At 43.3% G+C, this 17,961-nt stretch overlaps 1 protein-coding gene and 1 long non-coding RNA gene across 4 annotated transcripts; one reads left to right on the top strand and one right to left on the bottom strand.

The window, feature by feature from the left end:
* Positions 1 to 4,365: 4,365 nt before the first annotated feature.
* Positions 4,366 to 12,297, bottom strand: si:dkey-43k4.5 (potassium voltage-gated channel subfamily S member 2). 3 transcript variants are annotated; one of them, XM_034586705.1, is made up of 12 exons: positions 12,127 to 12,297; positions 9,422 to 9,601; positions 8,496 to 8,629; positions 7,922 to 8,086; positions 7,670 to 7,841; positions 6,941 to 7,024; positions 6,706 to 6,867; positions 6,193 to 6,276; positions 5,428 to 5,520; positions 5,202 to 5,261; positions 4,697 to 5,063; positions 4,366 to 4,661 (listed from the first exon to the last, which is right to left on the bottom strand). In XM_034586705.1, the coding sequence occupies exons 2-11, from the start codon at positions 9,590 to 9,592 to the stop codon at positions 4,803 to 4,805; spliced, it is 1,386 nt and encodes a 461-aa protein (XP_034442596.1). In that variant the 5' UTR covers positions 9,593 to 9,601; positions 12,127 to 12,297; the 3' UTR covers positions 4,366 to 4,661; positions 4,697 to 4,802. The 3 variants fall into 3 exon arrangements, with proteins under 3 accessions (XP_034442596.1, XP_034442594.1, XP_034442595.1); XM_034586703.1 differs by having other exon boundaries at positions 4,369 to 4,661; positions 4,697 to 5,261; XM_034586704.1 differs by lacking the exon at positions 12,127 to 12,297 and adding an exon at positions 10,946 to 11,431 and having other exon boundaries at positions 4,369 to 4,661; positions 4,697 to 5,261; positions 9,422 to 9,628.
* LOC117762210 lies at positions 10,144 to 16,328 on the top strand. The gene is made up of 3 exons (XR_004613966.1): positions 10,144 to 10,174; positions 15,844 to 16,186; positions 16,282 to 16,328. It is a non-coding gene; the product is annotated as an uncharacterized LOC117762210 (long non-coding RNA).
* The last annotated feature ends 1,633 nt before the right edge of the window (positions 16,329 to 17,961 follow it).

Here is a 17,961-nt window from a genome sequence, read left to right as displayed (position 1 = left end):
ACATGAATTTTAATTTCTAATCTTTACATCATGCTGCAGCCTCAATTTACTGAACGTTAGTTTATGCAGCAAAATGTTTGGAAGGGAATTTGATCAGATGATAACTCTTCCATTTGTGTTTTTGCTCCAACATCTTTCTCCTTGAGTAAAAGACCTGGGCGGACAGATTTATGGAACCGATTCAACAAAGCTTTTATTTTGTGGGTTTAATATTTTTAATCTGGCGCAGTGGACTCAATGCTGGCGTCGACCCAGGTCTCGTCTTCTAACATTCCTCAGAGCAGCTCGGCCGCCTCAGACGTTTCTCATCGTCCAGCACAGAAGAAGATAAAGGGATGCTTTATATTTTTGTACGTAGGTTTAACGGTTACACAGTCAGAGAACAGATTAGTTTTGATCACAGACGTGTGATTCAGAGTAAAAACGTCTCAGGTCATAAACTCCTCAGGGGTGTAAAATAATGACGAGAGATTACTGTAGATATTCCGGAGTCGTGTCTGTGTTAGGACTCGGCTCTGTTTGTATATCGTGTTGAGTTCGACCAGTTGAAGGTTTGAGACACTTCTCAGCAGGTCGTTGCTTTTAAATGAAAAACTCCTCCGCTGGATTTTCTGTCATTGATGTTTTGTCATTTTGTGTTACAAGCTACAGCGAAGTATCCGGGCCACTCCAAGAGATTCAGAGAACAACGGCGTAATGTTTTGAGGGTAAAGTTGAAAACGAAGAAATGCAGATGCAAATTTGACGCTAATAAAGTCTTGATACTAAAGAGGAGTGATTTTAGGAGAATAAAAATTAATATTACAGGCATTTGTTTTCTTCCTCGTGGCCCTAATACTCCGTCGTAATGAGCAGAGAACGAGGGATTTTATTTCCTGCCTCATCTTGCCATGTTTTCTGTGCACTGCTGTTTTTGAAGATCCAAACATAGAAATGTTTTTTTTCTGTCTTTAATTTTAGCTGAATTTTTATTGTTTCAAATTTGAAGCATGAGCTGTTTGGTGCTGACAGTGAACTGTAGTGAGGCGTCAGATAGAAATGAGTCGTTCACACTGGAGAACAGAGACTTTTTAATGTTTTAACTCAAAAACACGCTATTGTTGTAAATACACGTCTGAACACGTGTTTTAATGTTCATTTAACAACTGCAGCAAGAAGAGTTTGAATCAGTCGAATGTTTGATCTGTGCAAAAACCTTTCTTCACTGAGACACATCTGGAAAACAACTGGTATTTTGACATTTTGGTTCATTATTTAAAATAAGGTGTTTGTTCTGTTTTCAGCTCTGTTTCCAGGTAAAGTGTGAAATGTTCATATTCAGATCAACATTGCGCTGCAGTCTGGAGTCGGAGGTTTTTTCAGGTTTGTGAACGATCTGCTGTTCAGTCTCTTGTTTTGCTCGCTCCCTGTTTCTGATATTTCTGAAGTTGATCTGCCTTAAAGAACGATGCAGTGCAAGTTTGAGATCACTGATGTTTGTCTGCTCGGCTAATAAAGAAAACCTGAGGAAACATGAGGCCGTTGTGTGTTTGTGTTTCAGAGTTCAGTCCTGGGGTCTAACCGTGGCGTACGCACAAAACGGGGCCTGAAACGTGCGTACGCCACTTCTCACGCAAACGTTGGGATTTATAAAAACAAACTTGACGGGAAAATTTGCGTATTTCCACGCAAACTCTGACCCATGCGTACGAACGTTTTGGAGACGGGAAAGTGGCGACGCAGACGTGAGGTGGAGCAGAGTATCAGTGTAAAATCTGATATTAAAGATCCCGTAAAATGTCTCTTCACCTCCACCTCACTAACAAACACCTCGATGTCAGTGTCAGAAAGTTTCGCTTCCTCTTCTCATCGCTTGATGCCGTGACTCCGGTTTTTTAAAACGAAATTTTCTTTTGCGTACGCCGCTTCTGCCGTCATTTCCTCCTGCTCTCGCTTCTTTACCTATTTTGATCCAGATCTGACCTCAGCCAACCCTCTGTATTTCATATCCTTGTTTGTTTTATTTATTTCTAAGTACAGACTCTTCTCTTTCTGCCTGAGTCGAGGCCTCGTGTCACTTTTCTGACATCATCGGTTTTGACCGTAGAACCGATCGACTTTCTAAAAGAACCCCCTCGTCCCGCCGCATCACACACACACTTTCCTTTCTCCAGGCACAGCTCGATCCTTCGGTCTTGTTTCTTCTCTGTGTCGAAAGTTCTGTCGGCCAAAAGAGCAGAAATTAATTATTAATGCACCGGCTACGAATCTGATCTCCTTCCTTCACTGTGTGTGTGTGTGTGTGTGTGTGTGTGTGTGTGTGTGTGTACACGTACAGTGATATCAACTACATTAAAGTGTTAAGGTGAAATACACCTACTAACAGTGACGTGTGTGTGTAATCACTTATTATATTGATTATGTATCTGAGACATAATTGAGGGAAAAAAGATTCAGTCATGTTTCATTGAGCTCTTTTCAGTTGTTGGGTCAGAAAGTCTGAAAACATCTTCAAATGAATATTCAGGAAAACGTCAAATAACAAATTGGTGAAGGTGTTTGAAGGAGCATTTTACTGTCCTCTACAAAATAAGTTGCTATAATATATCGTCAGGGTTTTATATTATCATTATGATGATTGTTATTGTTATTAACTTAATATTATTGACAAGGAGATAAAAACTTCTAACGAGCTTCTTCATCCGGAGATATTTGTGTTCTTCCAGTTTCACGTCCGTCACGTGTTAGAAACCTCATCAACACGTCCACTCGCTCACGGGGAAGCTTCAGGACATTGTCCTGCTGTCTCCTCACATGGACTCACTTGGACATTTTACTCTGAGGCTGCAGGAGAAGATCCAGAAAATGTCCAGAGACACTTTTCTCACCTACAGAACCTCTGAAGATCTCGGGGCATTCATCAAGTTGGTCGAATAAGTTCAGTGCAAGTTTTCCAATGCCTGTATTCAAAGAATCACGTTTAATTAATTCCGTTATAAATGGAAGATGAGGAGTCTGTTAAACTTGCCTCCTCCCCCAAAGGAAGTTCTGTTTCCACCCTTTTCCACTCATTGAAATTTAGCGTGAATCTGGATCAAATTTAAAATTGTTCAACCTTTGAGTAGTTTCTTCAAAGGATTATTTGTGGATCTTGATGAAAAATCAGTCTGGCATGTTTATTGTTTAGGGGACTGATATGTATGAGTGTATGAAATTTGGTGCAGATCGGAATCAAATTCTGGATCTAGTAAATGTATTCATAAAGCCCATATTCACCGACCAGTTTCCCTCTTAGGACTGAACGAGGTGTAACATCCTCTGTCCTCAGCAAGACCGAGGAAAAACCACCAAGAACCAGTGTGTTCAGGACATTTTACAAACTGATACGATTCGATGAGGTTCACAAACAAAACTGAAATTGTTTGGTTTATGCAGTAAGATTTGATGATTGTCTGAAAGCACAACCCCAACTTTCTCTAGTGACACCTCAACCTTTTCTATGGAGTTACCCATAACTGGTGTAAGTGTTTGTGTTGAGTGATTAGCCCTGAATCCGAAGTTGCATTGAGTGCAGGGGCAAAGGAGCTACTGTTTAAATAAGTAATGATTTGTTTGGCAACTACTTCATCGAATACATCCCATAGTATGGGTGAGATACTGATGGGCCTGTAGCTGAGAGTCAGAAGAGGGTCGCCCCCGTTGAGACAGCAGCAGGTTTCCATGCATTGGAAGCTCCCTTGGCCCAAAGACGTCTTAATAGAACGCGCTAGAAGGTTAACTATCGAGGGATTGATCTGTTTCAGCTCCGCCCACAGCCCTTGATGGCTTCGGAAATGCATTTACCTTTGAAACGTCTGTCTGAGATACCGTAGAAGTGCTGGTTCGTTGGTAGGGATGGTGCGTACGTTGCTTTGTTGGACTCAGGGTCTATGGTGGCCACTGAATCGGCTTTGTTATTGTATAGTGTTGACTCGTCCCTTTGAATCAGACACCAAATAAGTTACAAGCAGTATTTTCAATGGTTGTGATGATGTCTCATATTTTCAGAGCGTCGTCCCATCCTGTCTTTAGTTTGTGAGCATTATCGTTCACCCAGGGAAGAGTCTGATTCATGTTTGTGTGTTTCGTCTTAATTGAAAATTCACTGATTATCGATTGTAAATTTTCTGTAAACTTTAGACTTTTATAAAGTTAAAAAGAATTTAAATAAAAGTAAAAGTTTTATCAACGAATACAATGAATCCTGTAAATTTGAGACGAACAGTGAAACGTGTTTGTTTCAGGTCTGGAGAACTTTTAAACAAGTTGGAAATTATATTATAATTAAGTAAATTATTATTATGATTAAGTTATTTTACGTCAGTACATTAAATAAGAAGCTCCGTCCTGTTAGCTTAGCTTAGCATAAAGACTGGAGACAGAGGGAACAGTTAGAGAAAACAATCCAATAATAATTTTCCTTTATTCTCTTCTTCCACAAAACTCAGTTTTTCATGTTGTTTTTTGTTCTGTTTCATTTTGATTAACGTGCATTTATCAGTTCTTCACTTCTTCTGCAGCAGAAGTTTTAACAGAGAAACTCGTCGACTATGAACAAACCTCCTGAATCTGCTCACATGCACAAAGGAACTCAAACAAACTACAGTTCAGTTTCAGACATGGAAGACCTGAAGTGATCGTCCGTGTCGTTTGCCGCGTCGGGGACGACACCGGCACCTTCTCAAGCTCTTATTCATCGTCCTCCGTGTTTGTTGGAGTTTAATGACAGTGATTGGTCGCAGAGTGACACGAGGTCACTTCCCTCTGATCCGACAGGTCGACCCTCACACCTGACGCAGCTCCTTCCTCCTCAGAATGGACGTGTAGGACGGATGCTCCACGTAGCTGTAATTGATGACACCTCCTTCATCCTCATAATCGATATCATCGTCCTCCTCGATATCGTCGATGTCATCGTCGTCCAAACACTGGCTGTCCCCGTCCGACCCTTCCTCCTCTTCCTCATCCTCGTCCTCCGTCTCTGGCTCGCAGCTCATCCTCATCCTCCTGCGGTTGTTGTTCCTCACCGACGCCTCCAGAGCTTTCTGTCTCCGGTAGAAGTGGGAGAACTTGTTGAAGATGATGGTGATGGGCAGCGCCACCACCAGCGTGCCGCCCAGAATGCAGCCGCTGGCCGCCAGTTTCCCGGCCACCGTGACGGGCACCACATCCCCGTAACCCACCGTGGTCATGCTCACCGTCCCCCACCACCAGCAGGCGGGGATGGTGTCCAGACCCACGTCCTGGAGACAAAGACCCAGAGAGGAAAGATTCAACAAACACATTTCAACAAAATTTTAAACGGCCATGTGAATTCAACCACGACGATCAAAAATAGAGAATAAGAAATCATTTGAATAAAACGTTAACATTAAAGTTTCTGTGAGGACTCAACACGTGAGACTTCACCTCTTCGTATTCTGCCGTGTAAGCGATTCCAGAGAAGACGGAAACTCCGACAGCCAGATACAGCAGCAGAATCCCCACCTCACGATAACTGTGCTGCAGAAACAAGGAGGAGGAACGACGTTAGAAACTTTACACGTCTACGCCTGAAAACAAAGATGGACGACATGACAGCTCGCAAAAGTGAAGCCAAAGCGTCCTAATTGCCCCCTGGTGGCTGGGTGCAGTATTGATCATAAACCCTGCCTCCTCGGTGTTGGGACATGGGCCAAACTACGAGAAGGACTCGTTAAATAAATTAAACCAAATTGTTAAATAGTTTCATATTAAATATTTAATATTAAATAGTTTCTGTCATTTTAGGTAAAGTTCTTATCACACAGATGTTTCTGATGAGTTTGGTTTCAAGATGCCACGGATCATTTTAAATAATGATTTATGAATTAATAACCTGACATGTGTAGTATATTTGTTGTTTTACACACGGAAAAACGATTCTGTTATGAAACATGAGTGTAACAGGAGCAGTTGTACTACTCTCCATCAGGTGTCATGAAACCAGCGTCAGATACATCGCTGATACACTGACGTCACATGGGACTTCAAATCCAGATGTGTAGTTGGATCAGATGTCACAGTGCTTCACAACGACTTCTTTAAACGCTACCATGTCGGGTGAAAGGTGTGTGTGTGTGTGTGTGTGTGTGTGTGTGTGTGTGTGTGTGTGTGTGTGTGTGTGTGTGTGTGTGTGTGTGTGTGAGGACTCACCCGAAGCGTCGCTCCCAGTGACCTCAGTCCGGTCGAGTGTCGGGCCAACTTCAACACTCTGAAGATCCTCGTCAGCCTGAGGACCTGAGGTGAGAGATGGGCGTGTTTCAAGACAAACGGCAGCAGAGAGGATTATGGGATATGGGAAATGTCTGGGGTGGGCGCTCTGCTGGTGTGTGAGGCTCGGAGCTGAAGTCGGATGCGAACGCTGCCATCTTGGCTTTTGACCTCATTTGGAGTCAGTCTGTGCGTTAGAATTGATGGAGCCACGGTATCGACCAATCACAAGTCAGTCTCAGCTGTCAATCATGACGTTTCAGCCCTTACAGCATTAAATAACATGGCGACACTGTAGGTCACATACTGCGGCTACCATTCTTAGACATGTTGTATCTTGTGGAGGCGGACGTACACTGAACTGACGGCGCTGAGGCAGCCCTGATACGCACACGTGGTAAAAACCAAGTTCACTGAGTTCTGTGTCAAAGTGTGAGTCAGATGAAAGTGTCCGACCTGAATGAGTCGTCCCAGGTCTCCCAGCTCCGACTCGGATCCCAGCGTCAAGTCGAAGAGGAGCGTGATGTAGATGGGAACCACAGACACCATGTCAATAATGTTCAGAGGGTGATGGAAGAACTTCTTCCTGTTCGGAGCGAGCAGCAGCCGCGTCACCACCTCCGAGAGAAAACAACACTTTTATAGTTTTAGTTTTGTAGCAGAGACTCACCTGTGTGTTTAGTGAGCTGACCTCGAAGGTGAACCAGCAGCTGCAGAACACCTCCACCACCTGCATGGTGGGGTCCTCCGTCAGTTTCCCCTCAGAGTCAAACACCTGACAACAAGCAGGAGAAAGACAAGTTAAACATTTACACCTATATTTAGTTTTTTAACCACGTCTTCTTCTATCTCAGCCTCATCAAGTTTGACTTTCATGAGCCACAATGTGAGGAATTCATCTGGCGGGATTTTACACAATATTTTGAAAGGGGCAATATGTGAGAATGCAAATGTACGAATGTCTGTTGCTGCATTTTCTGGAATCTTTCCTGCAGCCTCCTGGTAAAATGTCAGCGGGAGAATGTCATGACCTGCTCCTGATGTAAATATAAAGTATTTAAATATAAAGTATTGAAATGTAAAGTATTTAAATGTAAAGGCCCATTCTAGGGTAAAGAAAACATTAATTTGTACAGTTTAGATGAAACTTATGAAAGCATCATTAGGATTATGTTATATTCAGTCTCTTTCTGTCAATAGATCCTTTCACCTAAATCTTACACACTGCACCTTTAAATATTCAGTTGAAGATGTTTTCAGAGTTCCAAACAATCTGCTCTGCTTCTTCACACGAGAAACACAAACTCCAGACAATTGTCTGCACGTGCTCATGTCTGAAAACGTTCTGAAGAAACTTCCTGTCGAGTTGGTTTCAAAGCCTGAGTCTGTTTGTCTTCACGATGTGTCTCTCTGCTCTGACCTGATACTCGGGGATGCTGTTGATGCACATGATGGTGATGGACGTGAGCACCACAGCGATGGACAGCAGGCTGAAGAGTTTGCTGGGGACAGAGTATCCTGGGTTCTCCAGCGTCAGCCACAGACACCTCCTGAAGTTCCCACAGCGCACCACCTGGAAGTGCTGCATGTCTCTGAGGACGGAGACCAGGAGATTTAATGAAGGACACACCTGAGTAACGACGTGAGGACGAGGAAAGTCTTTCTCCTTCACCTGTTCATGTCCGATATCTCGTCCACAGACGTGTCGATGCTGCTGACGTCGCTCTCGTCGTCCCAGCTGCGATGGCGGCTGCTCTCCAGCTTGCGGTCGTGGTAACGGTAACTACAGCAACTGTCCAGGAAGAACTCATTGATGCCCCAGTACTCAATCTCCTGACTGTGGGAAAACAACGGAGAGACGATGTCAGTACGAGACGACGACAACTCCAACAGACTTCATCCACTGTCCCGTAAGAATAGAAATGTCTCTCCCATCACTGTAACCAGACTTTTCCCACATTTCGCAGAGAGAGAAGAACTCAGACGTTTTCCAACTCCTCACTCGGTGTCCGAGGTCGTCAGGCCTGGAGCTGAAATCATGTGACCTCACCAGCAGGTAGGAAACTTCCCCCTACACTCGTTATTCATGCGTTTGAATGTGTTGTGAGTCCATCTGCTGAAAATAACACCACAAACACTGTCGGCAGAACAACACGACACATTTCCCCTCTCAGAATCTTCAGCTTCTACCTGTGTTGTACGTGTTGTGAGGTTTGCATGTGAGACACGAGGACAGAGACACGGACCTGAAGGAGAAGACGCACAGCTCGTCCATGATGTGAAGTTTCCCCGTCTGGTAGAAGTGGAGGACGTACGGGAACAGGCCGGGATTCCTGTCGAAATAAAACTCCTTCTGCTGCACGTCGTAGTCGTCACACACCTACGAGAGGAAGGAGGGGAAAGAAGGATTCAAGTTATTTGTAAGATAAATTCAAAATTTTATTATTTAGCGAGACAGGAGAAAAGATTCAAGGAGATTTATTGTCATTCCAGAACATGAGAGGGAACAGAACTGAGTCCTGAGGCAAAGAAATGAAACACTGGAATATAAAAACTGAGCAGAAGCAGCAAATAAATACAAAGAAATAAAGAAAATAAAACAATAGAATCTGAAACTAAACAAGAATAAAAACAATTCAGATTAAAAAGGTGCAAAAGAGGATTGATAAATATGAGTAGAGATATTCAAGTGTTACATGAAAGAGTCTCTGGTGAAGTAAAGAAGAATCGTGAACATTGAGAAGTTCATGACAACAACTGTCAGAGTGAGTCGATGTTAGAAAACATCTGGAAAAGGTCTGGAACATTCTAACATGTGACGGACGTGAAACTGGAAGAACAAACATCTCAGGATGACGAAGAGGAGCCGTACACGTAGAAGACGAAGACGTCAACTTGGAAACACGAGGAGATTCCAGATCTGTTGGTGATGAGGGCCGACGCCGGTGTGGATGAGCTGTAAACAACAACACTGATCTTTCCACAGCAGGATTTATACGTCATGTCCGGCCCCCTGCTGCTCTACAGGCTCCGCCCCTCGCCTGGATGTTCTCCACATGTTACTGTTTGAACGAGTCGGACCCGACAACCTGCTGCTGCTGCTTCACAAACACCAACTACACAACATGTCAGGACGATATTATCCCGACATTTGTGTGAAAACCTGACCCACCTGCAGAATGTCCTCCTCCGAGTCACATGACAGCAGCTTTCCCAGTCTGGTGTCTGGGAACTTCTTCAGCGTGGTGGAGCACAGGCTCCTCTTCAGGCCTCCGACGTTCACATGGATCAGACCCTCGTCAGAGTCCCGGTGGACCCAGCGGGGCACGCTCTCCTTCACCATGGTTACCGACTGTGGAGGGGAAAAGACGCAACTCAGGTGAGTCTGAGAATAAAGGTGACAAGGAGAAAACGAGACCACACACCTGAAACCACATTCAAATTTACTAGATCCTGATTTTTATTTGGATCTGCACCAAATTGCACAAATATCAGTCCTCAGTGGTTGTGTGTCTTTCCTTGTTCTTCAGCTGCAGGTATTTGATTTGTTTTTTGTATTGTGATCATTTTGACTAATCGCAGCTTTAAATACTTTTTAAATCGAGGCCTGGACGTGACTCTGATCTTTTCTTTGAGTCACATGTGCTTCTTAACTTCATCTGAATGCAGCAGACAGTCACACACTGATTTGATGGACCACACAGTGTCAATAAAAGCTCAATGTTCACTGGACCTGAGCCCAAAAGACTTTGACTTGAAATTAGATCCTGAGACTGAATGTGAGTGAGTCCACGTCTGAGCTGAGTAAACGGAACGAGCCAAAACAGAGAGTTCTGCTCAGAGATGCTTCAATTAAGATTTAGTCTCGTTTAACATCAGCCAATGTTTGTAAGTACAGACACACACACACACACACACACACACAGTCACCGAAGTGCAAAGGATTGTGGGATAGGTGTCTGCTGCATTTGAAGGAGCCTTGTGTCGCTGTGAAGGAACCGACCTTCAGTCACAGCCTCTGGTGCAGCTTCAACTGTTCTTACTCATCAAGTTCCAGGGAAAACAGAAATGATCTGGCTCCGTCTTTTCTCCTTCGTGTTCTTCTCTCCGTCTCCTGGTGTAAACATCAGATCTGTGCAGTGCTGCTCCGACAGGACGGAGGAGCTCCACCCTGAGAGTGAGATGTAATGATGTTATAGTCTGTGAGTGTGCGCTGCAGGAAAGGGCCTCGTCTCAGACAGGTGTTGAACCTAACGTGGACTTGATGGTGTTTTTAACAGAGCAGCCGGACTTCACCTCTTCTCTTCTTCCTGCTGCTGTTTAATCCAGTTTCTCCTTCTCTCTCATCCGTTAGAGGACGGAGGCCGATGAGGAGTCATCGCTCCTCGAGGATGTTGGAGCGAAGCTTTGAGGAACTTGTACATGTTAGTTAAGAGAAAAAGATAAAGCTCCTGAAGCTCCTGAAACACCTCAGTGATCCACACTCTTGTCTCGTCTCATCTTGTCTCGTCTCGTCTCGTCTCAATTCCCAGTCATGATTAGATGAAGCCTCACATTTCTCCAGAGTCTCAACCTGTAGATGTTCTGGATGCTGCAGGTTGAGTTCAGAGAAGTTCATGATTGTTCACAGATTTTCTAATTCATGCATGAGTGACCTTCTGGTTTCCTCTTTTTTCCCATCATGCACTGCCCCCAAACAAACAGTGAGACCATGTGGCCCCTCCCCCTGGTCGATGAAGGAGCCATGCTGAGGCCTCAGGGAGCCGCCTGCTGCTCACACAGAAATAAAGTTGATCTATAATTCAGCACGAGGAAGCTCAGCGGCTTGAAATCTCAGCGGTGGAGAGAAGAAGAAAAACACACCTTCGATAACAAACTCCCTTCGACACCCGAACATGACGCAACTTCACTTCACTCCAGACAAAAGAAATCTGTTCTCGCTCGGGTCCAGTTTGAGATTTTGGCTTCATGTTTTCTTTCAGACGAGAGGAAATAAATTATTCAAAGTGCACATTGAGATTTTTATTTGATTAACGTTTGTGTTTGTAGATTAAAATCACAGCATAAATATTTAAAGGCTCAAAATGAGTTTTTTCTTCATATTCTGAAACTTTAGTAGTTTTATTCCAGTTTTATTCCTGTTTTTATTCTGAAGGTCTTTTTACTGAAGGGTTTGTTAGTATAATTCATATGTTATTTGTTCATATAATTTACAGCCTGATTTATAAAACATTTTATTCATAAAAACTGACACGGAGCAGATTTATAATTATTTCAAAGTGATGAAAAAGAGATACTAGTTTTATTTTGTATTATTTAGTTTTATTTCATGTAGATTAGGTTTGATAAAAGTCAGTTTTATTTGTTTTGCTGATTGTTGTGTTTGCATGTTGTTGTCCTGTTGACTTATGAAAACCAACAAATATAATGAAAAAAAGAGAAAACTATTTGCTTTCTCTGTGAGTTAAAGATCCAGAGCATCGTTAAAAGATCTGGATAAATAAAACACCACTGTTATTGTTGTTGTTATGATAATAATAATAATAATAACACATCCAAAATCGTCTCTCTAAAAACCTTTGACTCTGATATATCGTCAAAATCATAAAGGAATTGTAAAAAACAATGTTTAAATTGAAATTACTTCAGATTAACAAACATTTAATGACACAATACCTCATTTGCATATATATACAATATAATCTTTATTGACTTAATCTGAGCATTTATTATTTTCTATTTCATTGCCCATTCTTTTTTAATTCTTTTATAATCAATATAATTATATTTTACACTCTCACGTGTTCTCTAATCTCTTCACCTCTTTTATTCTGTTCTTCTTTTAATGTGAATATTAGTATTGATAAGTTTACTCACTCGTTCATCAGCATCCTCCTCAGATTCAGATTCACCCCATCACAAGTCCAGAGGTTTATCACTTTCACTGATGAAAACGATGCAGAGAAACACACAGCATCTTCCTCTCCTCCCTCTTCTTCCTCTTCTTCCTCCTCCTCCTCTTCTTCTTCCTCCTCTTCTTCCTCTTCTTCCTCTGAATAAAACTCTCTCAGTCCATCTCTCTGTGTTTGTGTAACATCACTGAGAAAAGAAACAGCTGCAGCTTCCTCCTGTCTCTCTCTCTCTCTCTCTCTCTCTCTCTCTCTCTCTCTCCCTCTCTCTCTCTCTCTCTCTCCCTCTCTCTCTCTCTCTCTCTCTCTGTCCCTCTCTGTCTCTCACTCTCTGTCTCTCTCTCTCTCTGTCTCTCTCTCTCTCTGTCTCTCTGTCTCTCTCTCTCTCTGTCCCTCTCTGTCTCTCTCTCTCTCTCTGTCTCTCTCTCTCTCTCTCTCTCTCTCTGTCTCTCTCTCTCTGTCCCTCTCTGTCTCTCTCTCTCTCACTCTCTGTCTCTCTCTCTCTCTCTCTCTGTCCCTCTCTGTCTCTCTCTCTCTCTCTCTCTCTCTCTCTCTCTCTCTCTGTCTCTCTCTCTCTCACTCTCTGTCTCTCTCTCTCTCTCTCTCTCTCACTCTCTCTCTCTCTCTCCCTCTCTCTCTCTCTCTCTCTCTCTCTCTCTCTCTCACTCTCTGTCTCTCTCTCTCTCTCACTCTCTCTCTCTCTCTCCCTCTCTCTCTCTCTCTCTCTCTCTCCCTCTCTATCTCTATCTGACTCTCTGTCTCTCTGAATCTCTCTCTCTCTCTCTCTCTCTCTCTCTCTCACACACTGCACGTGCTGATGATTGTTTCTGTGACGTGTTAGCTCCGCCCAGCGGTTGATTCAAATCTAATAATCTTTATTTAAAGCTGCTCACACACACACAGTAATAATGAGTTTGAAACGACCTCGAGCTTCTTCAGTTTATTAATATTCTGTGTCTCAGCTGAGATTTAAATATTAAATTAAATCCCAGGTGTCATCAACTCCTCAGTTTTTTAAATGACTCTCATGTTTCTCTCAACCCACAGAGACACGTTCACAAGCAGCTCAGAGTTTTTAGTTTCACTCAGCTGACACAACATTCAAGTTTCCTCTCAACAACAACTCAACACGGAAATAAAGAAAGTCACGTTTAAAATATTTTTGTGAACCAATTTAAAAGAACAACTCTGGATTTGAAGAACTTAAATAATTTAAAACTGCCACTCATTTCACATTTCACAGCCATGTATGTGAGGGTGGCGCCATCTAGCGGCCAGACTTTTACATCTCAGTGTAGATCTTCACCTCTTTAATGAAAATGTCTTCAAGCTGCAGAACCACAGACTGTACAGCAGAACCAGCAGGGGTCGCTCCACAGACCAGGTGTGTGTCTGTTGTCTGTTGTTCACACGCACAGTGTGTGCGCTACTGCATTTCCTTCAATACAAGGTTATGGAATAAACTGAACGTCAGGACTCTACGGGATGAAGACCTGCAACTTCCGGTCTGTAACAATCAAAGCTCCGTTTCAACAGAGTCAAACGCTGGAGTGCTTTTACTTTGAAAGGGGTTCAGGAAGTGTTGTCAATCCGTTTGTGACACAGACAGATGAACATTGTGGTTCACAGCAGAATAAACAGGACATGAGCTTTCACCTGAGTTTCAATGTTTATCTGATGAATTCATGTCACAAACATAAATTCATCAGATAAACATTGTGGATCAGCTGGTTCTTGTTTCTATGGTAATGAAGAGAAACTTTATTTATATTATTATTGTTGTCTGTAAAATATATTTCATGAGTTAAGTTGCAAACAGCAGTTTGAATTTTAACATATACACACAGTCTCACACACAATCACACACAGAGTCATGTGATTTCCAGTAACTACAGAGAGGAGGAGGAGGAGCCAGTGTCAGACTTGTTCTAACTACAAGGAGCAGACGGAGGAGACGTGAAGTCTGAGGCTGGTGAGTGTTCAGCAACATTTATATTATTTACAGAGGTGGGAAGTAACGAAGTACAAATACTTTGAAGTACAAATACTTCCTCACTGTACTTGAGTAGATTTTTCACATATCTGTACTTTACTTGAGTATTTATTTTCCTGACGACTTTTAAATTTTACTCGATGAATTTGAAAACAAATTTCTGTACTCTCTGCTTCTTATATTCTCAAAACTGACTCTTTACTTGAGCAGCAGGTTGGAGCAACGCGCGCCTTTACGCACTGCGCACCTCTCTCTCTCTCTCTCTCGCTCGCGTGCCCCCTGCCTCGGGAGGTGCGCAGGCCCCGCGGCGTGTTTGCCGTCTGGGGGGGCGGGGGGGGGGGCCTCCGGACGCTTAGGGCGAGGCCCTAAGCGTCCGGAGGTTGGTCGGGCTGCCTTGGTCGACCTGGGTCGAGCAGGCTTTACCGGAAATGATCCCTCCACAGGTTCCCCTTCAGAAACTTTGTGAAGAGTTTTACTTCCTCTAGATAGTGAGTTTGATCGACTTCTCGGCGCTCCGCCAGGGCCGTGACCGACTCTGGCAGGGCCGATCCGAGGACCTCACTAAACCATCCAATGGGGAGTAGCGATGTGTGTACAAAGGGCAGGGACGTAATCAACAGGAGCAGATTCCCCATCCATTTATTCCCTTTAGAATTATCCAGGTGCTCCTGCAGGAGCTCGGTTCAGTCTTTATTATTCTGTCTGAATTTGGCAGCAAAACTAGACTGTGTCCAGAGAGTTTTCTCTTAGCACTGTGCAGGTTGTTACAAAAGAGGGAAACTATCCTATTTGTGTGCCTAGGACTTGTTTCCTTTTGCTGAGTTATCATAAGGGGCATTGTGTATCACTGCTACTACTGATTAGAAAGTGAAAGGTCCATGTTTAGTGATATTTACAGAATTGTTTAGTGGTTATACTGTGGTCTATTAGTGTTCTGAGGCAGACACAAGAGCCACTTGTTTATTCTGTTGAGTTGGTTCTTTGTTGTCCCCTGAAGTTCAGATGCACTAGTCCATTACTATTTGAACCTCAGCATCTGGGGCTCAAAATGTGTAAAATTATACAGTATATGTATATTTTTGTTAGAATTTTTCAGTCAGTTGAAATAAAACCTGAAGAGAACAATTTTTGGTTGTTTTGTGTCTGTATAGACTATAAAAATCACTTTGCATTTTTAATTTTGGTAGTTGTACTTTTACTTTTGATACTTAAGTACATTTAATATGAGCGACTTTAAGACTTTGACTCAAGTCATTTTCTGACGGGTGACTTTAACTTTTACCGGAGTCACTTTCAGGTAAGATATCTGTACTTTTACTCAAGTATGGCTTTCAAGTACTTTATACACCACTGATTATTTATTATTATTATTGTCTGTAATAGATATTTCATGACTTAAGTTACAAACAGCAGTTTTAATTTTAACACACACTTACACACACGTTTGTAGTTTTATGTTAGTGAGGACACTCATTGGCATAATTCCTTCCCTAGCCCCTAAACCTAACCATCCAAACTAAATGACTAAACCTGAACCTCACCTCAACCTAATTCTAACTCTAACCCTAAAACCAAGTCTTAACCCCCAAACGGTCCATTAAAGGGGGGGGGTCACAAAGTGAGGACCAGTCAAAAGGTCCTCACTCCGTAGATTGTAGGCTCAAACTGGTCCTCACAAAGAAGCTGTACAAGAACACACACACACTCACACAGAGTCATGTGATTTCCAGTAACTGCAGAGCGGATGCAGCCAGTGAAAGTGAAAGTGTTCAGACTTGTTCTAACAACAAGGAGCAGACGGAGGAGACGTGAAGTCTGAGGCTGGTGAGTGTTCAGCAACATTTATATTATTCATTCATATTATTTTACTGTCACAGACTCTGAGTCAGTTTTCTACTCGTGGACTTTAGAGAGAAGAAGATTCAGGATGAACTTCTGTCAGTCAATCAACAGTTTGACTCAACGCTGTGATTGGCTGAGTCCAACACATTAAACCTACAACTGTCTCAGGTTACCGTGACAACAGGGACACAGTGTAGGAGGGTTGACTCTGTTCTATTTGAAGAAACACTGAGTTTACGTACCTGGCTTCATTGTGTGTGTTTGAGCTCACAGTGTTTTTCCTCTCAGACTGAAGATGAGTGGTTATGAGGAGGAAGAGGAGGACAGAGCCGAGTCTCCAGGGTCCAGCTGTGTGTCTCTGAAGAGTGACCGGTCCATGGAACATCCTCTATTCTTCAGTAATGAACCTGAACCCTCACACACAAAGTAAGAGACCTGCTCCAAACATGTGAACCTCCAAACTGAATCCTCAGAGAATGAACCAGTGAATGATGTGTTCTGAATAAAAACATGTTTGTGTTTGCAGAGGTCAGGACCACAGACTGAGAGCAGAGTCTCCAGGGTCCAGCTGTGTGTCTCTGAAGAGTGACCGGTCCATGGAACATCCTCTATTCTTCAGTAATGAACCTGGACCCTCACACACAGAGTAAGAGACTGTTTCTACTGTGACCTGCTCTGAAGAGGATTTAGTTTCCTCTAGTGTGGCCCCTGCATTAGGACACAGCTTCATTGAAGTTGGTGACTAATCTCTCAGAATCACTCAAAGAGCTCAGACCTCCACCAGGAACCAACACGCTCCTTATGAAACCACTTTGAGATTCACTAGAGACTCATTTTTATTTGGATCTGCACCAAATTCCACACAAATCCCCCCCCCCGATCTGGTTCACGGACCACAACCTTCCACCAAGTTTACTGGTAATCTGTCGTTTTTTATAATCCCACTAACGAACCAACCAACACACAAACATACTGGGTGAAAACAAAACCTCCTTGACAGAAGTAATGACAACCTGTGACTGTGACATGTGAGTTATCAGGAAATGTCTTCACAGAGAGAGGAAGAGGAGTCATGTTTCTGAGGAGGAGCAGTCGTCCTGCTGTGCTTCGTGTCAGGACGTCCTGAAGGATCCAGTCTCCACCAGCTGTGGACACTGGTTCTGCAGACAGTGCATCACCTCATACTGGGACCAGTCTGGTTCTTCAGGAGACTCCTCCTGTCCCCAGTGTGGACAAAGATCCAGAACAGGAGCTGGAGCTCAGACAGCCGGTCAGAGCAGCACTGTACATGTGTCTGCTGATGTCTTCACTTCTGACAACAGCACATGTGGTTTTATTTTGTTCCTTCATACAGCATCAACATTTAACATCGTTATAAAAGCACAAAGTTAAAAAGCTTTTATTTTCTGTAGTTTTTCTGTATCTGATGAAAACAATCAGCAGATTCTCTGTCTCTGACATTGTTTCTTGTCTTTCAGCAGATCGTGGTCTGCAGGAGGTTTTAGATGAACATAAGCTCAGTGTGAGGAGGAGATGTGAACATGTGACTGAAGGAACTGATGAAACAGGAAGTAGAACCCTCCTCAACAGGATCTACACTGAGCTCTACATCACAGAGGGACCGAGTGAAGAGGTTAATACTCAACATGAGGTGAGGCAGCTTGAGACGGCTTCCAAGGTGAAGAGCCTCCACGACACTCCCATCAAGTGCCACGACATCTTTAAAGCCTTCACTGACCAGCAGAGCAGCATCAGAGTCGTCCTGACCAACGGCGTCGCTGGCGTTGGAAAAACCTTCTCGGTGCAGAAGTTCACTCTGGACTGGGCCGAGGGTTTAGAAAACCAAGATGTGGGTCTGCTGACTGTGCTTTTGTTCAGGGAGCTGAACCTGGTGAAAGACCAGCAGCACAGTCTTCTCACGCTGCTCCGTGTTTTCCATCCAGCGTTACAGAAGCTCACGGCAGAGAC

The sequence above is a fragment of the Hippoglossus hippoglossus genome, chromosome 5 (assembly GCF_009819705.1).
Source record: "Hippoglossus hippoglossus isolate fHipHip1 chromosome 5, fHipHip1.pri, whole genome shotgun sequence".
Taxonomy (NCBI): Eukaryota; Metazoa; Chordata; class Actinopteri; order Pleuronectiformes; family Pleuronectidae; genus Hippoglossus; species Hippoglossus hippoglossus.
Note: the sequence above shows the minus strand (reverse complement) of the source record. Positions and strands in the feature narration are given on the sequence as shown.